Source organism: Syngnathus scovelli, chromosome 9 (genome assembly GCF_024217435.2).
Source record: "Syngnathus scovelli strain Florida chromosome 9, RoL_Ssco_1.2, whole genome shotgun sequence".
NCBI lineage: Eukaryota > Metazoa > Chordata > Actinopteri > Syngnathiformes > Syngnathidae > Syngnathus > Syngnathus scovelli.
Window position 1 is genome coordinate 17623048 of NC_090855.1, and position 14232 is coordinate 17637279.

A 14232-nucleotide genomic window follows, 5' to 3' on the forward strand; every position below is an offset into this window, starting at 1 on the left:
GTCGTGTTGTTCAGTGCGGCATGTTGTTGTTCAGTGCGGCATGTTGTTGTTCAGTGCGGCATGTTGTTGTTCAGTGCGGCATGTTGTTGTTCAGTGCGGCATGGTGTTGTTCAGTGCGGCATGGTGTTGTTAAGTGCGGCATGGTGTTGTTCAGTGCGGCATGGTGTTGTTCAGTGCGGCATGGTGTTGTTCAGTGCGGCATGGTGTTGTTCAGTGCGGCATGGTGTTGTTCAGTGCGGGATGGTGTTGTTCAGTGCGGGATGGTGTTGTTCAGTGCGGCATGGTGTTGTTCAGTGCGGCATGGTGTTGTTCAGTGCGGCATGGTGTTGTTCAGTGCGGCATGGTGTTGTTCAGTGCGGCATGGTGTTGTTCAGTGCGGCATAATATTGTTCAGTGCGGCGTAATGTTGTTCAGTGGGGCATGGTGTTGTTCAGTGCGGCATGGTGTTGTTCAGTGCGACATGATGTTGTTCAGTGCGGCATAATGTTGTTCAGTGCGGCATAATGTTGTTCAGTGCGGCATAATGTTGTTCAGTGCGGCATAATGTTGTTCAGTGCGGGATGGTGTTGTTCAGTGCGGCATGGTGTTGTTCAGTGCGGCATGGTGTTGTTCAGTGCGGCATGGTGTTGTTCAGTGCGGCATGGTGTTGTTCAGTGCGGCATGGTGTTGTTCAGTGCGGGATGGTGTTGTTCAGTGCGGCATGGTGTTGTTCAGTGCGGCATGGTGTTGTTTAGTGCGGGATGGTGTTGTTCAGTGCGGCATGGTGTTGTTCAGTGCGGCATGGTGTTGTTCAGTGCGGCATGGTGTTGTTCAGTGCGGCATGGTGTTGTTCAGTGCGGCATGGTGTTGTTCAGTGCGGCATGGTGTTGTTCAGTGCGGCATGGTGTTCAGTGCGGCATAATGTTGTTCAGTGCGGCATAATGTTGTTCAGTGCGGCATGGTGTTGTTCAGTGCGGCATAATGTTGTTCAGTGCGGCATAATGTTGTTCAGTGCGGTATATTGTTGTTCAGTGGGGCATAATGTTGTTCAGTGCGGCATGGTGTTGTTTAGTGCGGGATGGTGTTGTGGCATGGTGTTGTTCAGTGCGGCAAGGTGTAGTTCAGTGCGGCATGGTGTTGTTCAGTGCGGGATGGTGTTGTTCAGTGCGGCATGGTGTTGTTCAGTGCGGCATGGTGTTGTTCAGTGCGACATGATGTTGTTCAGTGCGGCATAATGTTGTTCAGTGCGGCATAATGTTGTTCAGTGCGGCATAATGTTGTTCAGTGCGGCATGGTGTTGTTTAGTGCGGGATGGTGTTGTTCAGTGCGGCATGGTGTTGTTCAGTGCGGCATGGTGTTGTTCAGTGCGGCATGGTGTTGTTCAGTGCGGCATGGTGTTGTTCAGTGCGGCATGGTGTTGTTCAGTGCGGCATGGTGTTGTTCAGTGCGGCGTCGTGTTGTTCAGTGCAGCATGGTGTTGTTCAGTGCGGAATGGTGTTGTTCAGTGCGGCATGGTGTTGTTCAGTGCGGCATGGTGTTGTTAAGTGCGGCATGGTGTTGTTCAGTGTGGCGTAATGTTGTTCAGTGGGGCATGGTGTTGTTCAGTGCGGCATGGTGTTGTTCAGTGCGGCATGGTGTTGTTCAGTGCGGCATGGTGTTGTTCAGTGCGGCATGGTGCTGTTCAGTGCGGCATGGTGTTGTTCAGTGCGGCATGGTGTTGTTCAGTGCGGCATGGTGTTGTTCAGTGCGGCATGGTGTTGTTCAGTGCGGCATGGTGTTGTGGCATGGTGTTGTTCAGTGCGGCATGGTGTTTTTCAGTGCGGCATAATGTTGTTCAGTGCGGCATAATGTTGTTCAGTGCGGCATAATGTTGTTCAGTGCGGCATAATGTTGTTCAGTGCGGGATGGTGTTGTTCAGTGCGGCATGGTGTTGTTCAGTGCGGCATGGTGTTGTTCAGTGCGGCATGGTGTTGTTCAGTGCGGCATGGTGTTGTTCAGTGCGGCATGGTGTTGTTCAGTGCGGCATGGTGTTGTTCAGTGCGGCATGGTGTTGTTCAGTGCGGCATGGTGTTGTTCAGTGCGGGATGGTGTTGTTCAGTGCGGGATGGTGTTGTTCAGTGCGGCATAATGTTGTTCAGTGCGGCATGGTGTTGTTCAGTGCGGCATAATGTTGTTCAGTGCGGCATAATGTTGTTCAGTGCGGCATAATGTTGTTCAGTGCGGCATAATGTTGTTCAGTGCTGCATGGTGTTGTTCAGTGCGGGATGGTGTTGTTCAGTGCGGCATGGTGTTGTTCAGTGCGGCATGGTGTTGTTCAGTGCGGCATGGTGTTGTTCAGTGCGGCATGGTGTTGTTCAGTGCGGGATGGTGTTGTTCAGTGCGGCATGGTGTTCAGTGCGGCATAATGTTGTTCAGTGCGGCATAATGTTGTTCAGTGCGGCATAATGTTGTTCAGTGCGGCATGGTGTTGTTTAGTGCGGGATGGTGTTGTTCAGTGCGGCATGGTGTTGTTCAGTGCGGCATGGTGTTGTTCAGTGCGGCATGGTGTTGTTCAGTGCGGCATGGTGTTGTTCAGTGCGGCATGGTGTTGTTCAGTGCGGGATGGTGTTGTTCAGTGCGGGATGGTGTTGTTCAGTGCGGCATGGTGTTCAGTGCGGCATAATGTTGTTCAGTGCGGCATGGTGTTGTTCAGTGCGGCATAATGTTGTTCAGTGCGGCATAATGTTGTTCAGTGCGGTATATTGTTGTTCAGTGGGGCATAATGTTGTTCAGTGCGGCATGGTGTTTTTCAGTGCGGGATGGTGTTGTTCAGTGCGGCATGGTGTTGTTCAGTGCGGCATGGTGTTGTTCAGTGCGGCATGGTGTTGTTCAGTGCGGCATGGTGTTGTTCAGTGCGGCATGGTGTTGTTCAGTGCGGCATTGTGTTGTTCAGTGCGGCATGGTGTTGTTCAGTGCGGCATGGTGTTGTTCAGTGCGGCATGGTGTTGTTCAGTGCGGCATGGTGTTGTTCAGTGCGGCATGGTGTTGTTCAGTGCGGGATGGTGTTGTTCAGTGCGGGATGGTGTTGTTCAGTGCGGCATAATGTTGTTCAGTGCGGCATGGTGTTGTTCAGTGCGGCATAATGTTGTTCAGTGCGGCATAATGTTGTTCAGTGCGGCATAATGTTGTTCAGTGCGGTATAATGTTGTTCAGTGCTGCATGGTGTTGTTCAGTGCGGGATGGTGTTGTTCAGTGCGGCATGGTGTTGTTCAGTGCGGCATGGTGTTGTTCAGTGCGGCATGGTGTTGTTCTGTGCGGCATGGTGTTGTTCAGTGCGGCATGGTGTTGTTCAGTGCGGCATGGTGTTGTTCAGTGCGGCATGGTGTTGTTCAGTGCGGCATGGTGTAGTTCAGTGCTGCATGATGTTGTTCAGTGCGGCATGGTGTAGTTCAGTGCGGCATGGTGTTGTTCAGTGCGGCATGGTGTTGTTCAGTGCGGCATGGTGTTGTTCAGTGCGGCATGGTGTTGTTCAGTGCGACATGGTGTTGTTCAGTGCGGCATAATGTTGTTCAGTGCGGCATAATGTTCAGTGCGGCATAATGTTGTTCAGTGCGGCATGGTGTTGTTTAGTGCGGGATGGTGTTGTTCAGTGCGGCATGGTGTTGTTCAGTGCGGCATGGTGTTGTTCAGTGCGGCATGGTGTTGTTCAGTGCGGCATGGTGTTGTTCAGTGCGGCATGGTGTTGTTCAGTGCGGCATGGTGTTGTTCAGTGCGGGATGGTGTTGTTCAGTGCGGCATGGTGTTCAGTGCGGCATAATGTTGTTCAGTGCGGCATAATGTTGTTCAGTGCGGCATGGTGTTGTTCAGTGCGGCATAATGTTGTTCAGTGCGGCATAATGTTGTTCAGTGCGGTATATTGTTGTTCAGTGGGGCATAATGTTGTTCAGTGCGGCATGGTGTTTTTCAGTGCGGGATGGTGTTGTTCAGTGCGGCATGGTGTTGTTCAGTGCGGCATGGTGTTGTTCAGTGCGGCATGGTGTTGTTCAGTGCGGCATGGTGTTGTTCAGTGCGGCATGGTGTTGTTCAGTGCGGCATTGTGTTGTTCAGTGCGGCATGGTGTTGTTCAGTGCGGCATGGTGTTGTTCAGTGCGGCATGGTGTTGTTCAGTGCGGCATGGTGTTGTTCAGTGCGGCATGGTGTTGTTCAGTGCGGCATGGTGTTGTTCAGTGCGGCATGGTGTTGTTCAGTGCGGCATGGTGTTGTTCAGTGCGGGATGGTGTTGTTCAGTGCGGCATAATGTTGTTCAGTGCGGCATAATGTTGTTCAGTGCGGCATGGTGTTGTTCAGTGCGGCATAATGTTGTTCAGTGCGGCATAATGTTGTTCAGTGCGGCATAATGTTGTGCAGTGCGGTATAATGTTGTTCAGTGCTGCATGGTGTTGTTCAGTGCTGCATGGTGTTGTTCAGTGCGGGATGGTGTTGTTCAGTGCGGCATGGTGTTGTTCAGTGCGGCATGGTGTTGTTCAGTGCGGCATGGTGTTGTTCAGTGCGGCATGGTGTTGTTCAGTGCGGCATAGTGTTGTTCAGTGCGGCATGGTGTTGTTCGGTGCGGCATGGTGTTGTTCGGTGCGGCATGGTGTTGTTCGGTGCGGCATGGTGTTGTTCAGTGCGGTATCGTGTTGTTCAGTGCGGTATTGTGTTGTTCAGTGCGGCATCGTGTTGTTCAGTGCGGTATCGTGTTGTTCAGTGCGGTATCGTGTTGTTCAGTGCGGTATCGTGTTGTTCAGTGCGGTATCGTTGTGTTGTTCGTATTGTGTTGTGTTGTTCGTTATGTGTTGTGTTGTTTGTATTGTGTTGTTGGTATTGTGTTGTGTTGTTCGTATTTTGTTGTGTTGTTCATATTGTGTTGAGTTGTTCATATTGTGTTGAGTTGTTCGTATTGTGTTGAGTTGTTCGTATTGTGTTGCCTCTAACACTTAGCTTCTAACACTTAGCCTCTAGCACATAGAAGGTAAATAAATAGGAAGGAAGGACTCACCGGTGACGTCGTCGCCCACGTCCAAGCGTTGTACTTTGTATTTTCATCCTTCTGACAGTGGAAAACATATAGCCAACAAACACCGTGGAACCTAAACGAATGAAAGAAAACTATCATTTGGCCACAACCAACATTCACAGATACAACACAATGTGACGTGCGGTGTTGAGGTTAAAGGTTGAGTGAAGGGCCCTCGTTTTAAACTACTTTTTTGAAAAGGAGTGGGAACAAGTAAGACGTATTTAATTTATTTATTGGGAAGTAGTAAGACTTATTAAATTTATTTAATCTACTTTTCTTCCCAGGCAAAATTTGATGTGCTGCAATTCCAAATTTCCAAAGTGAATGAAGGAATGAAATCCTTTAAATTATGATTTTGTATAAATACTAGGCATAAACACAAAATCTACGGCACAAAATGGGCAGACTTTACTTGTTTGAAAAGGACTGGTTACAAGACAGACTTTTTTAATTTATTTAATGGGAAGAAGACTTATTTAGTTTAATCGATCTATTTTTGTTCCCTGGCAAAATTCGATTTGCTGCAATTCCAAATTTCCAAAGTGAATGAAGGAATGAAGTCGTTTAAATTATGATTTTGTATAAATACTAGGCATAGACACAAAATCTACGGCACAAAACGGGCAGACTTTACTTGTTTGAAGAGGACTGGTTGCAAGACAGACTTTTCTGATTTATTTAATGGGAAGAAGACTTATTTAGTTTATTTAATCTCTTTTTGTTGCCTGGCAAAATTGGATTTGCTGAAATTGTATTTTGCCAAATCTTGACTTGAGACCTGATAGGAAGTATTAAACGCTCAGTTAAATCGATACAAGTTGGTAATAAGAGCGAGTAATGTTGGTTGAAGCGATGAATGAAGGTTAAAAGCAATTTAAATTATGACTTTGTATAAATACTAGATATTAACAGAACATCTACTGCGCAAAATGGGCAGAGTTTACTTGTTTGAGAAGGAGTGGCTTATTTAAGTCTAAGATTTATTTAATCTGTTTGTTCCCAGGCAAAATTGGATGTGATGCAATTCCAAATTTCACCACATGATGGTGCCAAATTTTGACTTCATAGGACATATTCAACACTTAACTATTATGTTCAAGGTAATCAGATTTGTTTATTATTCTAATGGCCTTTTCAAAACTATTCTGGATTACTACTTTGGATCTATTCTACATTACTTGGCAACAACATACTCTGTAACAGATTAGGCAGTATAATCACATATGTTAACTTGAGAGTGCCCACACTCAATCTACTTATCGTGATGTGTTAAATCAATTACTGTTAGACATTATTATTCTGATAATCTACCAAATCTTTGAATTGAAGAATTTGTGATTTAATTAATAGCTTGTTGTTATGTTCAGGGTAATCAGACTTGTATATAATTCTAATGGCCTTCTTTTGAAAACTATTCTGAATTACAACTTTGGATCTTATATTACTTTGCAACAATATACTCGGTGACAGATTAGGCAGTATAATCACATATGTTAACTTCAGTGCCCACACTGTATTTATTTATGGTTATTTGTTAAATCAAGTACTGTTAGACATGAAATAGGAAGTGTTTAACATAAATGTTATGGCTACTCACCGTTGTAGCTCGCTCCTGGTCAATGATACGAGCCTCTTCTTGCAGTGGAAAACTTGCAGCCAACAAACACCGTGGAACCTAAAGGAATGAAATTAAACATTAACATTTCGCCTGGACCAATATTCACACGTACAACGCAACGCGGCTACACTTCTGCTAGCGCCTCAGCTACACGTTGCTATTACAAACGTAAATCTCTTTAAACACAATGAGTGTTACTTACCGTGTACGCTGTAGACGGTCCAGTTGCAAGCAGAAAATAAAGATATTCGTCGTTGCTCAGTGGCTCACGGCCATCGCGCCAACAGATTTGAATTTTGGTGGAAGTTCAGCCAATTACGTCATATCCGCGGCACATGACTGCGACGTAATACCCGCTTATCTGAAACGGCAGTTAAAAGTAGTTACATCAAGTTTTCTTTTTTAATCAACGCAATCATTTACAACCGTTGACCAGAAAGAATCGTCGAAATTCGACGTTGCCCCCAAACGCCACACTCACTCGCTTTTCAGGGCAACAAAAGTACTTCTTTTTAAAAACGATGAATTGTACTTACCGTGTACGCTCTGGACGGTCCAGTTGCAAGCAGAAAATAAAAATATTTCTCTCGTTAGTCGTATGTTACCATCCGCTGTGTCTTTGTCAACATCGCCATTTTCCTACTTCCTGTTGCGAGCCACGCCCACGGATTTAAATTCTGGCGGAAGAGCCCGCCCATTGGCGTCGTTTTCGCGTATAGCAAATCCGATTGGTTGGGAAGGGGGGGCGGTTATGCAGCCGAGGGGTCCTGTGATCGGTGGGATGTAAAGTAGGCGTCGACGTCACGTCCGCGTCACGTGACCACGACGTGGCAGACGTCATATAGCAACCGCTGTTTTGTTTAGTAGACTTACAGTTGTTATGCGTTGACATAATGGCGCACACTCCAAATAGATTTAAATAAATTAAATAATTCTTCTGCCCACTCCCTTTTAAACAAGTTAACTCTCCCCGCGGATTTGAATTCCGGCGGAAGTTCTTACAGTTGTTATGCGTTGACATAATGGCGCACTGGTTAGCATGTCCACCTCTTAAGCATGATGTTGCGGGTTCGACGCCTGATCAATGTTAGCATGGAGTGAGCTGAAGTGCATGGCGCTGAAGATTTGAATCTTTGAAATGCGCTGAGGTCTGACGTATCAGGCAGAATGGTTTGCCATCACGTTCAACAAAAAATAGAAACTTTCCCACTCTGATAAAAACGTCCTGTGTTCATCTACATATTTTCGTTTTGCTGTGCATCTTTTCCCTGCCATTTCGAGAGCCCAATTGACACTAATAGTTTACTGGAATGTGTTTGCCCATCCTACTTTGTGGAATTTCACCACATGCGCTTTTGACGAAAATACTAAATTGAACTCAAGTGAAGCCAACACGCACAACCACCCCCCCCCCCCCCCCCCACACACACACACACCTACACACACACACACAAATGTTGATATGAACATAAAAGAGCCGCATGCGGTTCGGGAGTTGCGGCTTGGCCAAACCTGTACTATACAACTTTATTTGTGTAAAATTTTCACAACAGCTGTCACACAAACAAAGCGGGAAAAACCGAAGACGTGCGTGTTCCGCCCACGCTGGATTTATTTGCACCTTTGAAAAGACACCGTATTGCCGCAGATGTGGCAAAGAGTACTTTTGGGCATCTGAGACGGAAGGATGTCCAAAGCATCACGTCACCTGCTCTGGTAGGAATGGTGGTGGGACGTTGAGGTCAACCGCTTTGGGGTTGGCTGAATCTTTGGTCGCAGGATGCCACACACTTGAAGACAGAAGCAGAAAAGCAGAGCTAAATGCAAAATGTACTCACCGGTGACTCCAATTTTTTCCCCCCCTGAAGAAATGGATGGACGGGTGGCCCCGGCTGGCCGGTGGGACTCTTGTTATTCTGACCCTTTTTAGTGCGCGTTTGGGGCAACAACCGTTTTTTTGTGGCGCTCTCTTCTGGTTCAAGAGTGCCCTGCATGTGAATTTGCCTTTCCTGCCTTCTGATTGGATGAGCGCCGGTGTGACGCGGTGCCTCTGTCACCGTGGCGGGGGGTATACGTCGGCATCGGAGCGTCTGCCAACGTCTGAGACCGGCTGGCAGTGTATCGGTCCAGTAATGCCAGACGAATGAGTGACTGAAGAATGTAGCTATTTTGTCTGAGAAAAAGGTGTGCTCATTGATAAGCTTACCTGTCCTTGTTGCTTCAGCGCTGACTCCAGATCTGCTACTCTGCTTTGATAGTGACCCATTTCTACTGTCATGTAACATGGGGGGAAGAGATGGTGCAAATGGTAAAACATGGATTGTTCACAGGAATAAATTGGCAGAGCTGAAATTCCAAATTTGTCCAAAAGATGGCGCCAGACCAAAACATGAGACCAAAAAAGGGGCCAAAATAAGCTAAGCAAGTTAAAATAGAAATAAAACAGGAACACGGTGTCGGATTGTGAGTCACGCATGGACGCACAAATGTGATTTTTACTTTTTGATTTCTTTGCTTGGCTAAAAATGTATTCTGTAACAGCTTAAAGCAATATTGTTAGTCAATTCGATCAAGGGACCCGTCACTATGAGAATAGTGGCGTGACATAAATTGTTTGGAGAAGCACAAATGTGATTTTTACTTCTTGATTTCTTTGCTTGGCTAAAAATTGATTCCCTCTTTCATGAACTGTGTTTTGCAATCGAATTGTTCTGGGATTGAATGATTTTATTAACACGGGTATCAGTGGGTGAAATTGTTCGGTTTCTGGAGTGATTAAGATTTGTAATTCTATTTCATGTTTCTTCAATAAATGTCTTGTGTATATTCATCTACTTTGTTGTGCGCTGATTTGTACTGAATGTACAATCGATGGTTCGGGGTTGATTTGACAATTTGATTAATGTGCGGGGGGTTATTATGGTATAACATAGGACCGTAATAAATAAAAGTAACATCAGACAATTTTAGAGAATTGAATAACTTTCGTAGTTATTTGAGACACGAGTGAATTTCAATCCGTTTGAAAGTTTGCTTCGTCTGAATAAATTAACGGAAGTGTTTGAATCGGATTATCGGTTTGGTGTAGAACTAAAAGTAATTTAATTATTTGAAGGGCGCAGGCCCGTTTCCCCTTTTGACGGGCCGCGTAAAAAGTAACTCCGAACATGTTAGAGAATTAAATAACTTTCGTAGATATTTAAGGGAAGAGTGATTATTGAAAGAGGTGCGTTTTACACTACCATCAGCTTTTCTCTGGTCTGAAAGGAGGAGGAGGGAGGCTCCTCCTCCTCCTTTCAGACCAGAGAACACCCGAGGCTGGGTGAGAACGGGGAGGCTGCGACCCGGTCGGGGGTTGCGGGAAGGGCCGCCACCTTGATCTCCTTCTCGGCGTCGTAGTCCTCTCCGCTGGTCTGGGCTAGCAGAGCGTAGGCTCGTTGCAGCGCTTGATATTCTTGCGTCAGCTGGCGGTAGCGAAGCTCCGCCTCCTCATGCACACACCAATGCAACACAGCACTAGTACCAGAATCAGTCAGACCGGCGACAAAGCACCCGCGACGCAAAGACGAGTCCGATTCCAGGCTGAAGAGGAATGTTTGGCGCCAATACGCTGGCAGAAATGGCGGGCTACCTCTTCGGGTTCCGTGTCGGGGGTTCTGTCGGTGTGAAAAGACAAGGACGATCCGTCCGAGTCCACCAACACGTCTTCGTCGTAGCCGTAAAATGTTTCGATGACCTGCGGGCGCGGAAGCAAACATCTCTCTGAACAAACTGAAGCGACACCTCACGATGAATCGACGAGAGGAACGATAGCGAGAAAAAGGCCATTTCATCTTGCGCAACACCAAGCAGCCGCAAACAAACAGACTCACCTTGCAGGACCTCACGCTTTGTTCCTCCTCAGAGATTCTCGACGTCGGTATCGTAGCAGCAAATCTCTCTCCTGTCGACACAAATAATCCGCCTTTGAGATTCTTTGGATGCAAAGGGAACGAACGGCTCCGGCGCAGAAACAAACGCGACTCACGATGACATTTCTGACATGAGCTCCTGTCTCCAGAGCCTGAAAAACCCGTCACCGGCGATGGTTGGAGGGACGCTCGTCTTTTCCAAAAGTGACAACTACAGGGTGTGTCAGGGTTTTCCAGATTATCTTTATCGTATGATTATGTTGCTTTGACTTTGACTGCAACCTGTAATAAATAATATTATTTATCCCTTATTTATCCCTATCGCTTATCCCTTCCTACACAAAGTCGTAAAACATCCCTTGCTATGTTTTGACTAGAGGTCAAGGGCTTTCTCTATTCAATCCACTCTTACACCCACCCTGTTTCTCTTAATAAAAATGCTCGTGCAGGAGCCGAGAGTCAGACTTCATTCGTACAACGGATGGACTCTCCACCTGCAGGTGTCCAAAAGAACTTACTTGTCTCCCGTGTGGTTCTTGCAAAATAAGTTGGAGCGAGCGCAACTCTAACAGGGTGCATTTTGCCACTAGCTGCCTACGGACAATGACGTCGCGCTCGCGGCTCATGGTTGACGGGCTGAGCAGCCGGGCGAGTCCGTCGTTTTCAGCGCACAGCGAGTGGCAAAGGCGCTGACAAAACGGGAGCTTTGAGCTGCTGAAAACGGCAAAACAAGTCTAAAGCGTGTTCAAACGCGTGCGCACAATGCTCCTGCTTGAAAGGTCGGAATTTAAGGGGCCAATTTTTTGGATGGCGGCCGCCGGCCAAGCTTTGGACGGAAAAGGTTTCCTGGCGACAGCGAGCGAGCGCGGCGCTGCCGTACGTGCACCGAGTCACCTGCCTGAAGACCTTGGACAAGTCGTCGATGATGTGCCGCTGCTCCACAACTTGAAGGAACTCCATTTCACCGTCCTGCTGGCCGCAACCGCGCTCCAGGTCATTGAGCGAACTAGGCCTTCTCTGTGGAACACAAATGCAGTGGACTCTGTTGGCACGCCGCCGTTGTCCGCGTCGACTTACCAAGCTTGCCATCTCCTCGTTCTCCTGGGTGACAAAGCGCACTTTGTTTTCAAGGCGACACAGCACCAGTGAGAGTTCTTCATTCTTCCTGCTCAGGCGTTTGTTTTTGTCCAGGAGTGGCAGAAACTGGCTTTCTGTTTCTCTCAGTCGCTTAAGCTGCAAGCATGAAGTGCGGGATGCGAAAGACGCACAACACGCGGGCCAGAACGTATCCATTCCTTTTGCATCGGTTTGAACGGAATCGTGGCTTTGGCTCCCAATAAAAGACATCTACCAGGCAACCGACTCGCCGCGCCGCTCAACTAATAAGCAAGCGCAATGGGTGCCTCGCTGGATGGCGCGCATCAAACGTAGCGCAAACCTTCAAGCGTGCCGTCAATAAATTACCAGTTCATTGCGCTCTTCAGAAAGCAGGGCGTTTCGATCCTCCAGTTTCCTGATGACTGCGCTGAGCTCAGCGATTTTCAGATGAAACCTTCGCGTGTCCCGATCCTCCTGAGACTGAAAACGCTCCGCAACACACACACACAACCACTCGTTCAAAGTTCAAAACTGTTTTTGTGCTACCTTCCTCCAGCAACGAACTAAGTCATGCGTACTGCAAGTGTGTGATGAGGTGGCTTACGCTATGAAGAGGATTGCTAGTAGCGCCGTTGACCCCACTTCCAGGGTAGTTTAGGCCCGCCCTTTGGGAATCCCTCAGGGCAGCGATCTGCTGCTCGGCAGCCTGAGTCTGCAGCTGAAGGCGGTGGACGTGGCCGGCCCCAGGGATTTATCCAAAACACTAACCGCTCTGTCTTTCAGCTTGATCTCATCCATCTGGATGTACAAACGGGGAGCGCTCAGGCAGGCGGGCAAACTCATTTGCCAGAATTGTGACAAAAACAAAGAGAGCAACCGGCCAATTTTTATCTTGAATCGACTAGAACACCATTGCTGTGACAAAAGCGAAGCGAGCAACCGGACGTTTTCTTCTTGTGAAATAGAATAGAATAGAATGCCTTAGGTGTCATTGCACTGCAGGTATACAACGAAATTGGGAACATAGCCACGCACCGCGCATCTGATCAGTCCTACCAGTCGGCGGATCTCCCTCTCGCAGTCTCTCTTGGTTCGGCTCAGCTCCTCCCGATGCTGGTGATGAGCCGATCGGAGCTCGGCCGCTCGGGACTGCCAGGCCTGCTGGGCCGCTGCCAGGGCTTCTTCCGCGCTCCTGGTGGAGGCGACACCGCTCGGTCTCCCGACACCGCCGCGTCTCCTCCACTTCCGCCAGCAAAGCGCCCCCGCTCCTCACCTGAGCAGACATTGCGCCACATCGGGCCGTTGAGACCGCAACGGAGCGCCGCGACGCTTACTGGGGACAAGCTACACAATACGGTAGCGGCCGCATCGGAGCCCGACGTGGCGTGCGGATAGTCAGACACGGATTGAGCGGATCACCTTGTCCATGGAGCCGTCCCTCAGGCTGAGGACCAAGGCATTCAGTCGCTGGATCTCTCCATCTTTGATTTTGATCACTCTCATCAGCTCCATTTCATGCTGCCGCAGTAATGTCTCCCTGGTAACGGCTAACTCTTTCTGCTTCTCCTCATGGAGTTTGCTTTTGAGTTCCGTCATGGCGGCGGTGGCACGGTGGTGCTCCGCCCGCAGGTCCTGACTTCTCTCTCTCTCCAGACAGCTGACCTGACATGACTTAGACAAACTTTATTGTCATCTTGTCTGCACATGGTGCATACAAAACGAAATTTCGTTGCACACGGCTTACAACAAAGTAGTGATATTGCAGTTGAATAGAAGTAACATATCCTATGAAAATATATATATATACATATACTGTATATATATATATATATTACAAATAAGTATAAAGTGCAGCAGTGCTAATTATGCAATAGTGCAAGTAGGCAAAACAGTATTCAAGAGTGTGCAGAGGAATGCTAAACCATGTATTAAACTTCTATTTAAAGGGTTTACACAAGTTCAGTAAAGTTGGTAGTGCGAGATAGTGCAAGATAGAGGTCCGTAGTGTCATAAAGTACAGATCTGTGAATGTGTGATGCAGAGTTCAGTTTAGAGCTCAACAGTTCTAATGTTCAACAGTCTGATGACAGCAGGGAAAAAGCTGTTGCAGAACCTGGTGGACCTGCAGCGGATTGTGCGAAACCTCTTCCCAGAGGGCAGCAGGGAGAACAGTCCATGGTGGGGGTGTGATGGGTCATTGATGATGTTACGGGCACGGGACATGCAGCGCTGAGATGAAATGTCCTGAATGGAGGGAAGAGGAGCCCCTATGATCCTCTCTGCTGTCCTCACCACTCTCCTCACGTTCTTCCAATCGGAGGCGGTGCAGCCTCCACACCACACAGAGAGTCAGCTTGTCAGAATGCTCTCTATGGTGCTCCTGTAGAACGTCCTCATGATGGGTGGGGGCAGGTGGTCTCTCCTCATCCTCCGCAGGAAGTACAAGCGCTTCTGTGCCCTCTTGATCAGTGCCGTAGTGTTCATAGTCCAGGTGAGGTCTTCTGTGATGTGGACCCCCAGGAATTTGGTGCTGCTGACCACCTCCACAGCTGAGCTGTTGATGATCAGTGGAGCGTGGTGAGGCTGGT

The 14232-nt window shown here is 47.9% G+C and overlaps 1 protein-coding gene across 8 annotated transcripts; it reads right to left on the reverse strand.

Moving 5' to 3' along the window:
* Positions 1-8212: 8212 nt before the first annotated feature.
* LOC125974894 (janus kinase and microtubule-interacting protein 3-like) lies at positions 8213-12763 on the reverse strand. Of its 8 annotated transcripts, XM_068652047.1 has the most exons (9): positions 12701-12754; positions 12011-12442; positions 11624-11779; positions 11445-11515; positions 10508-10578; positions 10267-10371; positions 10010-10123; positions 8842-8903; positions 8213-8425 (listed from the first exon to the last, which is right to left on the reverse strand). In XM_068652047.1, the coding sequence occupies exons 3-8, from the start codon at positions 11704-11706 to the stop codon at positions 8877-8879; spliced, it is 471 nt and encodes a 156-aa protein (XP_068508148.1). In that variant the 5' UTR covers positions 11707-11779; positions 12011-12442; positions 12701-12754; the 3' UTR covers positions 8213-8425; positions 8842-8876. The 8 variants fall into 8 exon arrangements, 6 of the variants coding, with proteins under 6 accessions (XP_068508148.1, XP_068508149.1, XP_068508147.1 ...); XR_011087475.1 differs by having other exon boundaries at positions 8842-8906; positions 10010-10120; positions 11624-12442; positions 12701-12763; XR_011087474.1 differs by having other exon boundaries at positions 8842-8906; positions 11624-12442; positions 12701-12755.
* Positions 12764-14232: the final 1469 nt, after the last annotated feature.